The 20565-nt window shown below is 41.1% G+C and overlaps 1 protein-coding gene across 1 annotated transcript in view; it reads right to left on the bottom strand.

The window, feature by feature from the left end:
* Window positions 1-20565, bottom strand: part of LOC307243510 (netrin receptor UNC5D-like) — a gene marked incomplete at both ends in the record, with an annotated part of 164806 nt that overhangs the window by 23297 nt on the left and 120944 nt on the right. The window contains 6 exons of the mRNA XM_080018340.1: window positions 2698-2883; window positions 5454-5486; window positions 5587-5751; window positions 8029-8196; window positions 9468-9642; window positions 20087-20190. Coding sequence (XP_079874466.1) covers window positions 2698-2883; window positions 5454-5486; window positions 5587-5751; window positions 8029-8196; window positions 9468-9642; window positions 20087-20190 — 831 coding nt within the window. The remainder of the gene's footprint in view (window positions 1-2697; window positions 2884-5453; window positions 5487-5586; window positions 5752-8028; window positions 8197-9467; window positions 9643-20086; window positions 20191-20565) is intronic.

Below are 20565 nucleotides of genomic sequence, written 5' to 3'. Positions count from 1 at the left end.
ACCGTAATAAAGATATGATCCAGAGTGTGGATTCTCACCTTGTAAAGAAGCTCAATAGTTATTGAAAATTGAAATCTAATTCTTTGACACTGACAAGAGGTACTTTCAAAATGTGAATGATTGTGAAGTAAAAAAAAAAGCGGTAAGATAAATACATTTTCAAATAATAATGACAAAAACAACATAATTTATTATCATTTGTTTCTGACTAATAAACATTATTATTTATTTATTTTTTTACATAATTTATATTTGTTTGCATTATTGTCACTTCAAAGTCTTTGTAGTCTACCATCACTAGATGCAGGAAACAGAAAATGCAGAAACTATTTATGTGTGACTTACACTACATTACCCATTAACTACTAAGAGAGACAACGCATGAGTCTATTTGCATGGCTCTGTAGGTACTCCTATTAAAATGAAGCCGAAAAACTAAACGAGAGCCCTCGCTGCCTCTCGCTGTGTTATCAAAACTCACTTTATCATGCGCTGTGGAGACCTGTTGCCATGGCAACCTGTTATGGCAGGCTTGTGAATATAATATGGTTCCGTTCACTTCAAAATAATCGGGAGCATTGTCAATCCCGTATTAAGTGAGTAAAATTTGTCTATTTAATAAAAAAATAAAAAAAATGAAATTAAATCATTTCATGGCATTTGTACTGTTTCCTCTCGTCTCAAATGTAATTAGTTTAAAGCCAAGTATTGATACTTACAGCCTACACTCATTTAACACTTTATGAGCAACTACTGGGTAGGGCCTCCCTTTGCTCTCCACAGAAGAACATTGAACTCACTGTCACGTTCATGAAACCAGTTGAAGACGATTTTTGCTATGTGACATGATGCATTATCATGCTGGAAGTAGTAGTTAGAAGATGGGTAAATTGTGGCTATGAAGGTTGCACATTGTCAGCAAAAATACTCAAAGAGCCTGGCCTTCAAGCGATGATTGATTGGTATTAATGGGCCCAAAGTGTGCTGAGAAAAAATTCCCTACACTATTCCACCACTGCTACCAGCCTGGATTGTTGACAGAGGGCAAGTTGGGTCCATGGATTCATGCTGTTGGTGACAAATTCTGATGCTACCATCTGTGTGTCGCAGCAGAAATCTAGATTCATCAGACCAGGCTACTTTTTTCCAGTCTTCCACTGTCTGGTTTTGGTGAGCCTGGACCCACTGCAGCCTCAGCTTTCTGTTCTTGACTGACAGGAGTGGAACCTGACGTGGTCTTATGCTGTTGTAGACCATCTGCCTCAAGGCTCGACATGTTGTGCATTCTGAGATGTTTTTCTGCTCACCACAATTGTACAGAGTGGTTATCAGCAGTTACAGAAATACTCAAACCAGCCCGTCTGGCACCAACAATCATGTCACGGTCAAAAACACTGAGATCACATATTTCCCCATTCTGATGGTTGGGGTGAACATTAATTGAAGCTGCTGACCCATATCTGCATGATTTCATGCATTGTACTGCTGCCAAACAATTGGCTGATTAGATAATTGCTTGAATAAGTAGGTGTTCCTAATAATGTTATCAGTGAGTGTATATTACAGTAAAATACTGTAATAGGGGTGTAAGTATTGGTTTTAAATGGATTAAATACTAGGATCAGTATTCATAAAAAGTTATAGATATACACCAATCAGCCACAACATGAAAAACAATGACAGGTGAAGTGAATAACATTGTTCATCTTATTCCAATCGCACCTGTCATGTATTAGGAAGGTACTGTATTAGGCGAAAAGGGAACATTCGGTTCTTGAAGTTGAAGGGTTGGAAGCAGGAAAAATGGACAAGCGTAAGGATCTGAGAGACTTTGACAAGCACCAAATTGTGATGGCTAGACGACTGGATCAGAACATCTCCAAAACAACAGGTCTTGTGGGGTGTTCCCGGTCTGCAGAGGTTAGTACCTTCCAAAAGAGGTCCAAGGAAGGACAACCAGTGAACTGGCGACAGGGTCATGGGCTCCCAAGGCTCATTGATGCACGTGGGGAGTGAAGTCTAGAAGTTCTAGAAGTCTAGAAGTTAGTGATGGTTTCACTGTTGTGGCTTATTTGAAGACATAAGATAAGAGAAAACACTTGACATTGAAACTTGAAAATTGAAAAGTTGTTGTGTAACAACAACAAAAAAAAGTAGCTTAATCTCACTTTCATAGATTCATAGATTAAGGGTTTGGGTTAGGGTAAGGTAACCTGTAACCTAACCCCAACCCTAATCCTAACCCCAAATTACCAGGTGTCTGTCATGGGCTCCTCGTCCATTAATTACTGTATATATTTTCCTTCTTGTCTTATTGTTCATTTTCATTTTATATTATTTTATGCAACAAAAAATATATATTTTAAAAAGATGTTAAGACCATATTACCGTGGTGTGCCAGCACCCCAAGGATCCTCGATTGATAGAAAATTAAAACAAAACATTCCGAACCCCAAAAAAAGTTTGATATACATTTGCAATCTAATTAGACAGGAAGACTGAAGAGAATTCTATCCAATTAGTTCAACTTCTCTCTACAGCCACCCAATGCATGCAAATGGGTTGGATGCATGCACCAGGCAGCCCTGGGACCTTGCAGGGCCAGATAGATACCTCATTGGTAATATGGCAAAAACTTGCAAATGAAATGATTCCAGAAATCGTTACACGCAGAATGTGAGTCCCTGCCTGGCTCACCTTGCCGGGAGCTCTTGAAGCTGAAGGACTGGAAGCCTCCGGTGAGGGCGGAGGAGTCGATGACGTCCACGCCATACTGGCTCCGGTTCTTCCGGTAGAGGGTGACGACCACGATCAGCAGCACCACCATCACCACCCCGGCGGCCAGGCCCGAGTACAAGGCCAGGTCGCCGCTGCCCTCCACTCCTATGAAACCAGCGAGGAATAGTGGCCACAGTGAGAAATAACAATTTTCGAGGTTTACTTATGTAGAGTTGTGGAGTAGCTGGGATTTCGAGGAAAAAGACCTTACGCTTGAAACAACTATATTGAGTGAAGCGAAGCGTACCTCGTTCGCAAGATGTCTACCGAGTTTATTTATCATGTTTCTCCTTTTTGCTATTCTGCCTTTCTTGTTCTGTCCTGGGGGGTGTGGGGTGGGGAGCGACTAATGAGGAAGCTCAGAAAAGGGAAGCAATTATAATCAGCCCGGCACCCGACTGTCATTCCAAACGCTCATATCGGGTGGTGTTTGAAGGCACTGAAGGCAGGGCCCAAAAGGAATAACATGACAAAACCCAGTTCGTTTAATAATGTCGTCGCATAGATCGCACTGTACCTGGCCCAACCGGTACCGTCCAAAAAGAAAAAGAAAAGAAAATTAGACAAAAACGCTTTCGAGCTCGTTCTCCAAAGATAATGAGATCTGTGCTGAAATTGGACTTGCTGAGAAAGGCGGTTAAGTAGCCGGCAGCTCTTTGAATTTGACAGAATATGCAAAGCTGCGTTAACAGCCACTCTAGCAGGTTAATTGAGGGCATTGGGAAATTTTGGCAGGCTGGCTGCGTTTTGCCGTTTTTTTCTCATGTCCAGATAAACAAAAATATAGCTATATTTATTAGATGACAAGCTAGGCGAACATGCAGATTTGGTTAAATTGGCATTGAGAGATTTATTTTTAGCGCAAATTGGCTTTTCCTAGCACTTAGCAACACGTTAATAGTCCATTCTGAAGTTCACTGTCTCATACAGAGATGCTGGTAGTGTAATTGCGTAGTTGACAAATATTTAATTGAGAAAATGTATCAAATTAATATAGGTGGAAATACTGTACATTTAAAGAGGTGTAGGTGTGAAAACTGGTGAAAATTTCCAGTTGAACCTTCACTACCCTGTTTATGTTTGTTGGTTCATAAAATGTGCTTCATTGTATTGCATGGATTATTGGATGGATTATTATTATTATTATTATTATTATTATTATTATTATTATTATTATTATTATTATGGCTAACATCACTGTCATAATTGATAGACATTCCATAGATTTTAATATATACAATCTTACACTTAATTTATGTCCGTGGGTTTGGTGGTTGCTGTGCGCCAGACACTTTCAGCCAGAATAATGCCAAGGAGAAAAATTGATATGACTGCGGGCAGCAATAGGGGTCCAGGGTAGTCGGGCCTTTGTTATAGCTCAACAAGTGGACGAGTGTGCGTTGGCTCTCTGTTCCGAAGTATTTTCTGATTGCATAAGTTCATCCGTGTCGGCCTGGTTACAGTGTAATTCTATGATCAGGGGGTGTTTGCGGCTGTGGGTAGGTTTCCTACCCTGCAACTAACGACGGTTATCTTTCTGAAGTAGGCCTGCATGATTATGGCGAAGATGACAATCCTGATTATTTTAGTCAATATAGTGAGCACGATTGTTTATCACGTTTATTAATTCATTTCGGGGAACAAAATTATTTTATCGCACTTTGAAAATCAAAAGAAAACTGCCTTCACATTAATAATGTATTTAAAAACCTATAAATAAATAAACTACGGTAAGTGGTTTAACTGACTTTCGTTGTAGAGGATATATAATAAAATGAATTGTGTGTCGTGGGCTACACCAAAAACACAAAAAGAATGAAAATATTTCCAAACACATACACAATTATTACATGTTCATTGTATTATGTAATTTTTTTATGGTTATTGTTATCATTAATTATAATTCAGGAAGATTGTATAAATTGATATCTCTGGAATGTCTATAAATTCTGACGGTGGTGTTATTGGGTTTTTATTTTGTAGAACTAACTCTAGTGCGTGTCAGTTGTCCTCAGAAGTCTATATATTTATGATGTTAAATACGCTGTTAAACACCCTGTACGCCTCCAGGACCCTGAGGCGAGCAGGAAAGATTGTGGCCGACCCCTCCCACCCTGGATACAAATGGCAGAGGAGGCTGCGGCCCATCAGGACCAAAACCTCACGGCATAAATACAGTTTCTTCCTGTCTGCAGCTGGCCTCATCAACAAGGCCCGGGACCCCCCCGACGCAGACTCTTACCCTCCCCCATAGACACTAAATTGTCAATTGTCAATTAACATGAACGCACATTTTTCATTCTTCTGGGATATTATGCTTGTGCATTGCACATACTGTTATACTTCATACTGTGAACGTTTCACATTCCTGCACAAACTGCTCTTTGTTTTAAACACAGCCATATTTTTCATATTCTTATATATTGTTTTCTTATTGTTCTATTTTACATTTATGTTTCTTGACCTGCAGTACTTGCGTTTTACTTAATTATTATCTCTAACCATGTTTATTGCTTTTGTTATGCACCAAACACCAAGACAAATTCCTTGATTGTGTTCTCTTACCGACTTAAAGACCATTCTTATTCTGATTCGGGTGATGGCAAAAATACTGTAAATGTCTTACATTTCCATCACAAAGGAAGTTTGTGTTTATCGTTGTGAGGAACCTGTACCTTGTGGATTGGCATCATGGAGCAACTTGCGATCTGCAAAGACATGGAAACAATATATATATCTATATGTGTGTACTGTAGTATATATGGTACATAACTAATCCAATTGATAAATAAGAAGGGATCTACTCACTCTGGGTGCAAAGGCCTCCGGTGCAGTTTTCCATCGCCACGGCAACCCCGTCACACAGACGGCCGCCATGTTTGGGCTCCGGAGCCGTGCATTCCCTGCTATGCTGCTTCTCACACTCTGCATTGCACACCGACCACTCACTCCACTCCCCCCATCCTCCGTCCACTGGATGGATGGATGAGACGGACAGACAGACAGAGAGCAGACAGACAGATAGACAGACAGACAGACAAATAGCCAGATAGATAGATAGATAGATAGATAGATAGATAGATAGATAGATAGATAGATAGATAGATAGATAGATAGATAGATAAGCTCACATAAAAAATAGGCAATAATAATAATAATAATAAAGTAGTAGTTTGGCAATGATAAACAATAAACAATAAATATAAACCAAAACATTTAACAAAAAGCAATGCAAAAGATGGCAATAAAGAGCAAACATAAAAAGTAACTAAGTGTTAGAAACACATTTTAATATACAGTAAACATAAAGATTTACAATTAACCAGAAAAATAAACAATGAATAATAAAAAAGGCGAATATAAACCCAATGATAACCAATACATATGAAGCTAAATTTGGCATTCATGTTAGTGTGACACACACGCACGCACGCACGCACTCACGCACCAGCTTTACAAAGAACACCAAACCAGGCCAACATTAGGCTTTGTGAAACTTGCCACGTACTTTACAAGAGGCGGGGCCTTTACATTTAACTTCCCAATAAATCATTTTTTTTCCATTCCCAAGAAGCCAGGTTTGAGGACATTGTTATGCCATCCTCGCTGGTCTTGGAACAACAAAGACACTTTGCTTGTGTCATGTTCCATCACCATCTCCTTTCCGCCTTAACAGCTCCATAAAGGTTCCCTCAACTCACTAATCTAAATGCAAATTTCTGTTGGCTTTGTGTAGGTACATAGAGGAAGCATCCCTTTGGCGGCGACAGTGAAAATGTAGCCAGTGTTAGGGGCAATGATGAGGTTATTTCTTTTAACGTTTTTTTTTGTTTTTTTTGAGAGCTATGCAATACGCTTCACCTTTTCCCACCAAAACATTGATCATTTCCCTGCAGATTTGTTGGGCGGCTGCTGTCCGACGTTCGGAAAGTGCGGGATTACATTGAGGATTTTTATAAGCGCTCCTGCCCTCGGCACTTATACTTTCAGCACTTCAAGCTTCTTCTGCTTCTCTCTGTCTTTGTTTTCTCCATTTCAATCAATCACCCATCTTCTCTAAACCGGCGCTTTTCTACCACTGTGCCGCGGCACACTAGTGCGCTGTGAGAGCTCGCCAGGTGTTGCGTGAAAATGGTTGGAAATCCACTTCAAACATTCCATCAATAATGGAAACTGGCTCTTGTGTTGCAAGATCAATTGCAAGGCTGCACTAATTCAGATAATTCACCAGTTGCAGCCGGAGCAGCAGCTCCGTGTTCATCACAACAAGCTTGGGTTTCACACTGAAAGTGAGAACGATTAGTCGGGATGTATGGTTCGACTCTCTTTTGAGATTTGGTTCTTGACGAGTCACTCGTAAAGAGTCTTTCCTTTTTTCGACTCTTTTTTTGTTGGATTGAGTTGGTGTGATGATTCAGTTGGTGTGAGCGAGGGAGGAGGGTGAAGTGAACAAGAGACAGAGGAGCTCTGAGTCGTGAATGCAATTCTCCCAAGAATCATTTATCCTATCAAAGTGATTTATTTTGGTGGAATGTAAAGTGTAAATGTCAAATGCCTTGACCTTTTTTTTTGTAAGTCGAAGCCTCGCCCACTCTAGACCACAATAATAAACACAGTTCTACGTATTTGTGAGGTTTGTCAATTTGAAATTGTTTTAGTGGTTACCAGCATAGCGGCGTGCTGTGAGATTATTCCATTGTGAAAAGTGTTGCCGTGGCAGAAAAAAAAAATAATTCTGCCACGGCAACACTTTTTACAATGGAATTTAATGTAGGGAAACACTGATCTATCTGATCTCAGGCAAACAATGCTGCCCACTGCACCACGCTGCCTCCCTTTGTTTTCCTCCCAATTTATTTTCCTCTTTTCTGGTCCTTACCATCCCATTACCCTTTCCTCATACGCACTCTCTTTGCCAGCTGTCTCTGACTCAGAGATCCGCTGCATTAGGTTTCGGACACATCTTCTCAGTATCGGGAGTGGGTAAGGAAAGTGCCGTCGGTACAGTGAGAGTCTTTGCTGGGACATTATCCTGGAAACCTGGAAGGCGAGGCAGCCGTCCAGCCTCTTAAAGAGAACACCGTCATAAACATGCAAATGCACCGGCAAAACCGGTACATCTCTCTGTCAGCCCTGGCTCTGAAAATGGGAAGGACATGAATTATCCATCTCACAAGGGCTCCCTTCGGGGTTCAAAGGTTCGTGTTCCATTGGGCCGCTGTGCCGCAAGACACAATACGACGCGCTTACCCGGACAGAGGGTGTTGCAGGAGCTCTTCTGTACTGACATCCCCTCGCAGAACGCGCCCCCGTTGAGAGGGGTCGGGTTGGTGCACGTGCGTGAGCGTTTCTGCACGCCGCGTCCGCAGCGCACGTTGCACGCCGACCAGTCGGTCCACGACGACCAGCCTCCATTAACTGCGGTAGAGGCATTGTAATCAAGGTTGCAGTATCTTATAGACAAAAGAGGAAAAAGCGCTTTCTGCTGTACAAAAAATTGGCCTTCTTAAAATTGTATGCAAATATTATATTCCCAATAATCAATAAGATGGAAAACACCACAATGGCTGAACAATCGTGGCCTTTGCAAGGAGAAACCTCGGAGGTGTCAGTACAGCGGTGATTAGTGTTCTCCTGCTTTATGTGATCTGCTGCAGGAAATAATGACAAGTTAAGGATTGTTTGGGCCACTTATCACCGTGAAATGGGAACTATGCTGTCGGAATATACTGTTTGTTTCCCACCCTTTAACAATTTGTCACTTCCTGGAATACAAAGCCTTGTCAGAGACTTCTGAAGACCGCTAATAATAATGAATGACTGGTGAAAGGTCCTCGCGATAGAAAGATTTAACAGGGAAAGATTCAGGTAAAGGCTCAGGTAACGACCTTCCTGACACACAGGTCGTTTAAAACCATTGCTTCATTGAAACAGGGGTTATGACACTATATGTTAATGCTTTTGAATATGGTCCTGTGAATATGCCACATTTATGTCCCAAACTAATCTCTAGGCCGAAATCACATCAGCCGACTCATGGGAAACTGCTTAACAGTTAGGATTTAAATCGTCCCGAGATTTTAGGAAGCAGTACTGATGTTGCTTTCACATTTTGTTTTTAAAATTCCGTGTATGATCAGTCAATATCTGTTACATTACATCCAAACATAAATATCACCAGTCATCTAAATATAAACAACATCAGCGGTTCTCGAATGATGGGTCCTGATCCAAAACTGGGTCGCAGGTTCATTTCTAGAGGACCGCAGGAGTATACGTGCACTTAAACCAAAAAAAAATCTATATAAAAAATATATAAAATATATTAAAAAGTATTCGTATTCGGTAGTTTGTAGTGTGAATGAAACGGCATTTTTAAATGTATGACTCTCACGACCTCTAATCACAAATGTGCCAAACAAGTCACACGGTAACAGTTAAGAAATGGGACGAACGAACAAACAAACAAACCCCCCCCCCAAAAAAAAACAAACAAACAACATAAATATAATCAAAAAACAGTGTTATTTCTGCACCCTGCTCTTTGTGAATCCAATTAGAGCGGTTCAAATCTTAAATTCTATTTGTCCTGAAGACTAAGGATGAATGTGGATTTCTCAGACTAGACCAGTTGAGAACTACTGAATTATCACTGTAAACAGGTGGACACCCCTGAAGGACCATCCTACCGTAGACCACCACGGTGGCTGTGGTGCTGCGTCTCTTGGCCACGATGTTGCTGGCCAGGCAGGTGTAGTTGCCCGAGTCGGAGAGTCGAGCTTCTGAGACGATCAGGTTGTGATCTGCTCTGGTGTCGACGACGGCATCTGAGCTTAACGGTTCCTCGTTCTTCAACCACTCAACCTGAAAGCAGAGAAGGAGATGGATGGATGGATAGATAGATAGACAGATAGATAGATAGATAGATAGATAGACAGATAGATAGATAGATAGATAGATATGGCGGCGGGTCACGTTTAAGTGCCATCACTAATTCAATGGCCATGTAGCAAGCGAATGTAATTAGGAATCACAAAGTGAGGGACGCTCTGTTGACGCGGCCCTGCTCGCTCGGCTGCTCCTGTAAATGACTATTAATGTGCCGTTGGCCCGAGTCTCTCATCGAGAGAGACGGGCCAGGTGTCAGGGAGTGGGCTTGATTTATGGCTGTGTGTTTGAGGATTAAAAACAAGGGAACACTACCGGGTGTGCTTTACGTGTGCGTGAGAATTTATTTGCCAGGGGAATAGAACAACAGCCAACACACACTCCCAGATTGCTTTGCTCTTTCCAAGCCCACACCCCCCGGAAGAAAAATTGAGCTGGAAAATCAATAAATCAGGGGTCATGTTGTCACAAGTAGATTTTTTTTCCATTGTTGCGGTCCGCGGCTTGCCACACTGGTGGTCTTTCTTTTTCTTTCTCTCTTTCTTTCTTTCTTTCTTTCTTTCTTTCTTTCGTTCTTTATCCTCACGTTTCATTTATTTCTTTCCGCTCCAACCTCCTCCCATCCTGGATTCTGTGCTACACTTTTTAGAGGAATTTTATCGAATTATCGAATTAGAAATCTCAAATTCGAGTTTTGATTGTATTCAGAAGTTCATTGCCATCTCCCGTTTTAGATATTCATATGAAAATGACATGGCGCTTCCATTTAGGCAAAATATCATTCAAGCTTATTAATTAATGCTAACTATATTGACTGACAACAACAATCGCACACAATTTTAAAGGTTGTATGAGATGAGTTAGATATCATAATCTGAATCAGAATCAGAATCCACAGAAGCCACAACATTAAAACCCATCCACATGACGTAGAAGAAAACGTGATTCATCAGACCAGGCCACCTTCTTCCCTTGCTCCATGGTCCAGTTCTGACGCTCATGACTCCACTGGTGGCACTTTCAGCAGTGGACAGGGGTCAGCATGGACATTCTGACCATTCTGCAGATACTCAGCCCCATACAAAGCAAGCTGTGATGCACTGCGTGTTCTAGAAGGCTAGTGTGTGTGGGCTAGACTTCGCTCCCCACGCCCATCAATGAGCCCATGGGCGCCCATGACCCCTTCGTCGGTTCACCGGTTGTCCTTCCTTGGACCACTTTTGGTAGGTACTAACCACTGCACAGTGGTAACACCCCACAAGACCTGCCGTTTTGGAGATGCTCTGATCCAGTCGTCCAGCCATCACAGGTTTTTTTCCCATAAGTTTGTTTCATTTCTATGTTTTCAATAATACAACTACTTTACCCAGGAGGCAATTGCACCAAGTTGCACAACAAAATGGTGCGGAATTGTGGTTTGTGTAGTTTTAGAGTTAAGGTTTAGTATAAGGGTTTTTTAAACGTTTAAAATTTACCACTTAAATATTATGCATTGTATGTAATACTTTGTTTTTGAACATTTCCTCATTCTAATGAATGGTTTAGAATTTTGTTATGTGTAGCGAGCTCCGGGACACATTTTCGTAACTATGAGCACGAAAAAGCGTGAGACCTGGTTGATATATATATATATATATATATATATATATATATATATATATATATATACATAATATATATATATATACTGTATAGTATGTAGGCCGGTACAGATGGTGCCATACCCGGGTCCTGCGCAAACTAGCCGAAACACTTGAGACGCGCAGGCTGAAGCTAAATAGGGACAGGCCAGTACCATCACAGCAGCGGATCCAATTTGTCAAGCAAGGGAGTGAGGCCCACAACACCAACACAAGCCACCTCTCGCCCCTTACACCTGGAGCCGAGTGAAACATCGCTGCCGACCTCGACCGCCAACCAAAGCTCCCCCTAGAGAACACCACAACCTCCTTATGACCAGACATCGCGATCTGGTCCATCCCCGTGAGGACAGTTATCATGGGAGAACCGACTGTCCCATGCAAAGAGGGAATGGAGGTGGCCTACAAGAGGGAGAAGGAAAGGTATGCAGAGCTGGCAACTCTGTGTTCCCAAACTGGGTGGAAGGCGCTCACGTACCCAGTGGAAGTCGGCTGCCGAGGCTACACTGGAGCATCCACCCAGCGATACCTGACGTCTCTCGGGATCACAGGCTCCAAACTCAGGAGGGCCACAAAAGACCTGGCAGAGGAGGCTGAACAAGGGAGCGTTTGGCTCTGGCTCAGAAGAAAGGACAAGCGTGGGGAAAGCAAGGGTCTTAGGGTTGGCTGCGAGGAGCGTCAGGGAGATGTCCCTGTCGCTGCTCCACCACCGGGAGGTGTTCTGGGTTTAAAGGAGTGAAACACCAGTGAAGGGTGGCCCCCAACTGATGACCTTGCAGCAAACCCAATGGCACTGTCGGAGGTGCTTCAGGCAGAAATGCCCTGCAGTTGAACCCATCTGTGCTCTCATCTATAATATATATATAAAAAAAAAAAAAAAAATATATATATATATATATATATATATTCAAGCTTACACACACACACATATATATATATATATATATGGCAAAAGCTTGGAGCAGCTGCTCCAGCTCGTGGCTCACTGGAGCAGCTTGCTTGGCAGTGCCAGGGAGCTCTGGGCTCTGAGGACTAATGGAGTTTGAGCCCTCTCTGCCCCGGGTTTTCAACATTCACAACCAAATTGTCCAGATTTTCCCCATAATTTAAGTAATAATAATAAATATAACATGGGGTCGTGTTAGATACAGTTTTCTGGGTTCTCTGAAAGGCAGCACGATTTCCAGAGTTTACATTGAACACCGCATCCTTCACCTACTGGTTGCTTGTCTTGCGGAGCAACCACTATGCAGTGTATGCAGCGAAAAGAATGTGTTTATTTACAAAAGGGGCAAAAGAGATAAAATATCAGACAAAAAGCCCTGTCGACGTCAAGCAGGGAAGACACACACTCAAATACACATACACACACACACATACACACACACACACACATACACACACATACACACATACACACGCACAGTTTGCAACCACTACAGACGGATGTCCACACCATGACCTTGCACGATGCAAATGTGCATCCACAGCCACAACCTGCACATATATAATGAGTTGGATGATGACGTCACAAAGTGTCGCACTCCACAAACTCATCTTGCTCCATGTTGCTCCTCTGTGTGTGAAGCACAAACACACACACACACAAACACACAGGGACCCCGTTAGTCATGAGCCCTGCTCGGGTTGAAAATGGGGGGGCGATCCATAAGGATCACGGATCATCTACATTCAGTTATAGCACGAGTTTAGAGCACTACCATGTTTGAATAACAATATTGATATTTGGCACCAGTGTATCGATAACGTTTTATAAGAGGAAGTATATATATATTCCAGTATCGATATTTTGTCCCACTCCTACTGCTCAATGCTCATGTTAGCAGATGACTCACTCTTTTATATTCAGGCCAGTGGCGTCACTTCAAGATTCAAGATTTTTATTCGTCACTTGGGTTGGTGTCACCTGGTGCGGTAACTCATGGATGCACACATGGGAGGGGGGCACCCTACTGGGGAAGTCTGCCTGTTACGCACGGTTGCACTTTGATCGGAGTGGAGATCACTCTGATGAGTCTGATCGTGACTTTTGATAGGCAAGGCGCACGTTTAACTTTTGATTTGGTGGGCAAGACACACGTTTCACCGGCCATGGTGTCACCCCCTCTGATGGCGTTACCCGGTGGGGTCCACATACCCCGCACCCCACTAGTGATGCCACTGATTCAGGTTACACCCTTCAACTGGCGAATTGATTATTTTTGACGATAATTCAAAATATATTTCTTCGGCCACAAGCTTTGACAGAAACATAACATTTTTGGAATGTTGCTTCAGGATTCTCTCTAATTGTTGACTGTTTTGAGGGCTTTGTTTGAAAGACTGTCATTCATCCTAAATGAGAACCAATTGCATCAAATTGGTCTTCTGCACTTTCCTTGATTTTATAGGTTCTCAAATTGTATGCACCTGTATAGGTCTTACATACTTTTATGTTAAAAATTGTCAATTACGAGCCAAGTGTTAAAAATGCAGCCAATGTCATTGAAGATGATGCACAACTCAGTGACCAAATCTTTCTATATGTGAACACTAAAGCTTTAACAAAGAATTTATAAATACGAATAAGCAATAAAAATGGGTATTATCTAATGATTTACAAATGGTGGATGAGCCATAGTGTTCTTTTCATTTGCTAAATAAAAGACTGCTAATAGTGTAACTAACTAGTTAAATGTACAGTATTCACAAATTATGTACTGAATAAGCATCTTCCATTTCATCTAATTAATTATTATCTAACGTGTGGTTAAGACTTATAAAGATGTATTATTCCAAGGTGTTATTACAAAAGAGGAACTACTTTTATTTATTTGGGATGGGGACAGTAGCATACTTACCACATACCACACTCTGTTTTCCTCAATCAATATCATTACTAGGGGTCAATACCCCGACGGGGGCAGAGACCCCTTATGGTCTCTGTTCATGAGAAATTGACGTCAGTAATCTGTGGAGGTCATGGAACTGACGAACCCACGAACATGATGAATACAATTTGGATTCGGTGCAGTTCCAAAATGCCGTCCTCCAAGTTTGGTCCAAATCTGTCCATTTTTTTAGGAGAAGTTAGTAAAAAAACAAAACGCTGCGTTTCTCATCTCTGCAATGGTTACCTTGAAATAGACAAAGTGCAGTATATAACACTGTTGTGGGCTTCTTGCATAGCATCATTGACATAAAGCATGCTAGAGCAACCCAAAAACCTTATTTCAACATCTCCAATCAAACCTCCCCTGAAGAATTTAACCATGGTTCATGGTCTTCTCCACATTAGCCAGCCAGCAAACGCCAGTCAAGCTGTGAAATGTCTCCAAGCGTCCAAGTAAGTACACCTCCAACACCTGTTTGTCGTTTATATGATAGCGTTATAGTTTACGTTATGTAAATAGTACCACACTTGATCTTTCTGACATCATCATACTAGCACAACGACTAATACTTATGGAGGTACTAAGTAGGCGTTGCGTTTGAAATGCCGATAATGTAAAATCATCTTTACACTTTACTAATTTATTACTTATCCGACACGCTCCAGGGTGAGTTATGTTATAAGAAACGACCAAAATCACCTTCAGAATTTCAGAGAACTATATATTTACAGTCTTCCTGAATTGTAGTTAGTTGTAACAAGAACCATACAAAATTACACAGTGACAGGTATTTCTTTATTACACTTTGTGTTTACTTCTATTTTATGTTTGCTAGCCTCCAATTCCTATGAGGTGATCGTAACAGGCTATTCGACTGTGGAAACGACTGAGTTGACCTTTATGCCTACAACCCCAGTTCAGAAGTAAAACTGACGTCGAAGTACATTGCTGCCCTCCCATCACAAACAACTCCACGTTATGGGGAGGATGTGGGGTGACCGTGGTGCAGGAGGTACAGCGGGTCCTCCAGTAATCAGAGGGTTCCTGGTTCAATCCCCAGTTCCTCCTGGCAGCACGTCAAAGTGTCCTTGAGCAAGACACTGAACCCCTAACTGCTCTAGATGAGCTGGTGTGCGCTTTGCCCGGTTGCCGCTGCCATCGATGTGTGTGTGAATGGGTGAATGTGAGGTATGTACTGTAAAGCACTCTGAGTGGTCGCAAGGCTAGAAAAGCACTATATAAATGCAGTCCATTTATACATTGTCATCAAATGGCTTCCTTGTATTTTCCCATTTCTACAAAGAATAGGATTGGGCATAATTGAGGCCCTACTCCTCTCAATACTCACTAAAAACAGTATCGCTGTCTTTTTCGGGTTGGTCATAAAGTCATAAAGATGGCTGTCCCAACCAAATGGTGCAAGTTCATGGAAAGGACATTGAATTGCAAGAAGGCAGCATCGCTGACAACACGATGACAATGAGACCTAGTCTCTAGAAAAACCCAATGAAATCAGTGAAAGATGCCAAATCTTACATGTACGAAGAACATAGAAATTCTACCCATGTCAGAGACGTCCGTCCCAGACAGTGTGACTGACAAGAACCTCCAAGAGGAGGAACTGCTGGAAGCAGTCGTTAAAATAACCTTTGCCGCTTTAACAGACAAGCATGTGGCGGGAAACAAGACACCTTCGACATTAATGCCCAATTCCATCACTGTCGAAGCTGTTTGGGTAACCAACTCAGTGCTTCATACCAGACAAACATCAGTGGCACTCTAAAACGAAACAATGACAGAATGCTTCCTGTTACAGTCACGATGCCAATGTCTGTACTGCAGAAGTACTTGGAAAAGTAGATGCTCACTGTCATCATCCAAAGTTATATAAGTCCAAGCCTCATCTCTCGGAAGTCATTTGCATCCAGCGACTTGCGCCCTATGGACTGCATAGCATCCACAGACAACCCACGTAGACAGACAACCCCAGTTGATGCCGCGTTGAATGGAAACTCGGAAAACTGCAACTCATGCAGCGTTTTACAAAACTCTGAAAACTATAACCGGTAACAGAAGGCGTTTTCGCAATGCAGGAGGAACCTTCAGAGGAAGCGTCTCTTTCTTGTGAATCCGCACTGCATAATCCAGGAACGATCATAATTGTTAAAACACCGTTCTTGAGGGATAATTAAAACTAAACGACACAAGAGGAACATTTTAGTGACCAGGGCGATTGGACAAAAAACACATGGGATTGGACAAAAAACACAACAAGATACTTCATTTAAATTAAACAGGTCATTATTTATACACAATTTATTTCCAAACACATTCAATCTACGTTGACAAAAACAGTGTCCTTCTGCCCGACCACACAGTGGACACAGTGGACTCGGAGCGACCCTCGCCCACGACAGGTTTTCCTCGGTGCATGCCGAGTATGGATAACTGACACTGAGACATCATATATCAGCCTCTGTAGAGTTGTATTACCACAAGAAGCATGCTGATTTATAGCAATGACAAACCCTGGTTTACAGCCACACGCAGACGGCTGCTTTTTTTTAACCTGTAAAACTGTAATACGTACCTAAAACAATTAAACTGGACCCTGTGCATTGTTGCCTGCAGATATATTTATTATTATTATTATTATTATTATTATTATTATTATTATTTTCATATTGTATTTAGTAGTCGTCCAACCTACTTTTTAGACGTCTTTAAACCTTTTTCCAATCTTTTAACTCTTTTCTGTCCCTCTTACTCACTTATACTGTAGCTGCAGGATATGTGTAAATGGGATCTAGATTTGCATTCTGCTGTGGTCTCTTTCTCACAGTCTAGCCTTTAGGGGTAAACGAAAGAGAGATGCCCAAACTGATGAGAAGGTTGGGACAGGACAGGTCCCCTCCGTTAATTGCCCGCGGAGGAAGGAAAACTGTTTTGCTTAATTGGTGAATTTGTTCCACATTAGATAGGCGCGACCAGTAATGGATGAGACATCCATTACCTGTGGTAAAGTTGGGCTTAACATATACAGGTCATGTTATAAATGTAATTTATCTGAGCTCATATTTTGTGAACAATACTTCTCCTAAAATATCAGCACCATGCTACAGTGTAAGTTAGATAATAGATTTGTATTGGTTAATATATTCCATTGCTTCCATTTATTATATTATTATTATTATTATTATTATTATTATTATTATTATTATTATTATTATTATTATTATTATTATCACTACTGCTACACTGCTATCTGACAATACTTTATAATATATATAAAAATAAATCAACATATATTTTTTATATATTTTCTATGATACATTTTTTCTGAAATATTTATGTTATATGTACATGTATGAAATGGCATTATGCTGGGCTGGTTATTATACTAGCGTACTATATCATACTATAATATGTATATTACAAAATACCACATACTACTAGGACTATCATTATATATTACGACTCAGCCTTTGTTACTATGCTTATGTAATATCTTTACTTTAGCATATAGACAGTTTTCCATAGTGGGCTGACAAGTTAACATGTAGATATATAAGTGTTGCTTCTGTTTATATGTTTATATTTATTTTATTTTATTTATTTTTTAACACTTTTATCGACTTGCACTGTTCTGTAAGCTGCTGTAACGCCAACATTTCCCCTCAGGGATAGATGAAGTGCTCTCTTATTGGTGGCGGCACTAAAACCCTAAGCCACTGTGAACCGTAGCTGGGATTATGAAACCAACCACCACTTGGGATGTACATGGGAACGCATGTCACTCGTGACTCACATTTTGGATCAACAATAATAACTAATAATCCATTCTCGATTAAATATGCAGCGACCTATATTTACATTCCTTTTGGCGGGGGGAAGCGGAAGTGACAGGAAGGCAATTACATGGGGACGCGCTGAGATGGAGGGTGGTTCAATCCAATGCAATTAACTACGGGTTTGATTAGTAGGACCCCTTCCCCCTCCACCTCCCTGATACTCACTCCCGCCTCAATCATGTGTGGCCTTTTCTAAATGCAAGAATGAGTTCGGAGAAATCATATTAAACAAATTAGATCTCCACATCAGACAGCGACATAATCTGAAAGCATCAGGGCAGTGGGGCCTTCATCACATTCTTGCTTTAACCAATTCCATCTCAGGAAATGTTATGTTTATGGTGAGTAATTACATTTTAAGTACTTCAAATGACTTTGGATGAGCAACTTTGTGATTAATTACACTGTTTGCAGAATGCCGGGGTGGTTAATGAGTACAATGATTGCAAAAACATTTTTCGTTAATTTATTTACATGCCGTCGTCTCTTCTCCACCTCTAATGCGTGCTTATTGTTTTTGATCATCATAAAGATGTTCTTCCTTAGAGTAAAGATCTTTGATTCAGATCATTCCCGTCATTTTTTGGTTTCTTTAACTACATGTATGACATTATTTCTGCATTTTTCCCACCACAGAGCCAATAATGCCATGGTGGCTCAAACATTATAGTAAATGATTGTGCATTCTAAGCTAATTATACATTTTCCTGTGCTAAAATGCCGTCAATTTAATAGATTTAGTTATCTTTGGTCTGAATGCCCCATATGCAAATGCTCCATAGACAGTCTCCATCAAATGCTCCATAGACAGTCTCCATCAAATGCTCCATCAACAGTCTTGAGCTGTTTTACTATGATACATTTTCTGTGCAATGACTGATGCACAGATCATTTTCTGATGCTCATTAACATGAAAACTGCATTTATCTTCCACCCTCCCCATTTGCTTTTCCTTCTGAGAACCCAAATACAGCAGGGAGATGAAACAATTACATGTGGAGGGAAAACCGTTTACCAGCCGTTTGTTTGTTCGTCCGTTCATTTATTTGTTTGTTTATTCAGTCCTAATAAACTTGTTGATCTCATCAGGTTGCACTTCTTAATGATAGAAAGGGTATAACGAGGATATAATTCTAGGTGTTTGTTGACATATCGGCTTCAAAAAAGGAAGAAACAAGGCACCGTGTTTCCCAACTGCTTGTGGCACTCGGAGCTGAGATCTCCCTAAAATGAAGAGACTCTTAATTCAAATAAAATTCAAGAGATAACACGACATGTATGACCTCTATCGCTCACTGTATCTCTCTGTGTTCCTCAAATTACCAGTGTCAATTATTCTCAACCAACCCCGACCCCTCAAACACGAGGGGTAAGAGTATTTGTGTCTGCATTATTTACTGCAAACACAACATTTGTTAACTGCAGTCCCATGAATGAATGCATGAAGTGCTGCCTATCTGACAGCCACAATTCATAAGGGGGGGGACCCATGGTACAGCGACGCTCTATTGGTGTGCTTAATCTTTCATCACACACGTACACACACAAGAGTACAAACACAGGTCGGTGTGCGGCCATGAAGCCACATGTGACATCGCCAGAGAGTTGAAAGAAAGATGCATTACCAGCAGACATCACTTGCAGTGAAAGTATCACAAGATTGATGGAAATAACGCATAATCCTACTTAAATTTAAAATTTTAAACGTTTTTTCTCCCACTCAAATTAATCGAAAAGTAATGAAATAGAAATATGTCTGGGATATTTAAAAAAGTATTTTAATAGGTATAATAAGTTAGACCTATGCAACTTCATGCCGGGCCTAGAACATAGCAAATGCACGTGGATTCTGTAGATAGGAGCCCCGCAGTGTACCACCATCCACACTCTGAGGTAGACATAAGGAGCTTTAGCTAGTTAGAAGCTAAAAAAACCCCTCAAATGGTAAAAGAAAAAGTAAAGTAAAAAGTTAAATGGTGGTAAATAAGACAGGAAATGGTTTGAGTTTGTGTACTGAGTGCAGGGGATAACGTACCTCGGCCGCGGGCACACCCTCGGGGGGACGACAGTGCAACACGATCATGCCCTTCAGAGGCACCTCCACACCCTGGGGGTCCTGCTCAAAATTCTTCCTTAGGTCTATGGATAATTCAAGAAAGGAATTGAGATTTAAGCGTTTTATGCGGAAAAGCTAGTCCGCACACAATTATACCATGAAGCTGCTTTTGGCCTTGGTTGATGCTTTTGGTCAATGTGGCCAAAGACTCTGACTATGTTATTTGTATCCATGGGACATACTCATACCCCCTTACCGCACAAAAGCAACCATGAACTGTACATTAAGAAATAGCGCTATTGGAAGAATCTTGGAAGACACCGATTTGCCTCAATACAAACAAAGTCGAAAATATCACAGTGGTTATCCCAGTGGTAAAATTAAAACGTTTCAAATGTTTCCATTAAAATATATGAATAATGTAAACTAGCGCCCCACAAGACTCTACTAATTCATCA

This window comes from Zeus faber (genome assembly GCF_960531495.2).
Source record: "Zeus faber genome assembly, chromosome: 17".
Classification (NCBI taxonomy): Eukaryota; Metazoa; Chordata; class Actinopteri; order Zeiformes; family Zeidae; genus Zeus; species Zeus faber.
Note: the sequence above shows the minus strand (reverse complement) of the source record. Positions and strands in the feature narration are given on the sequence as shown.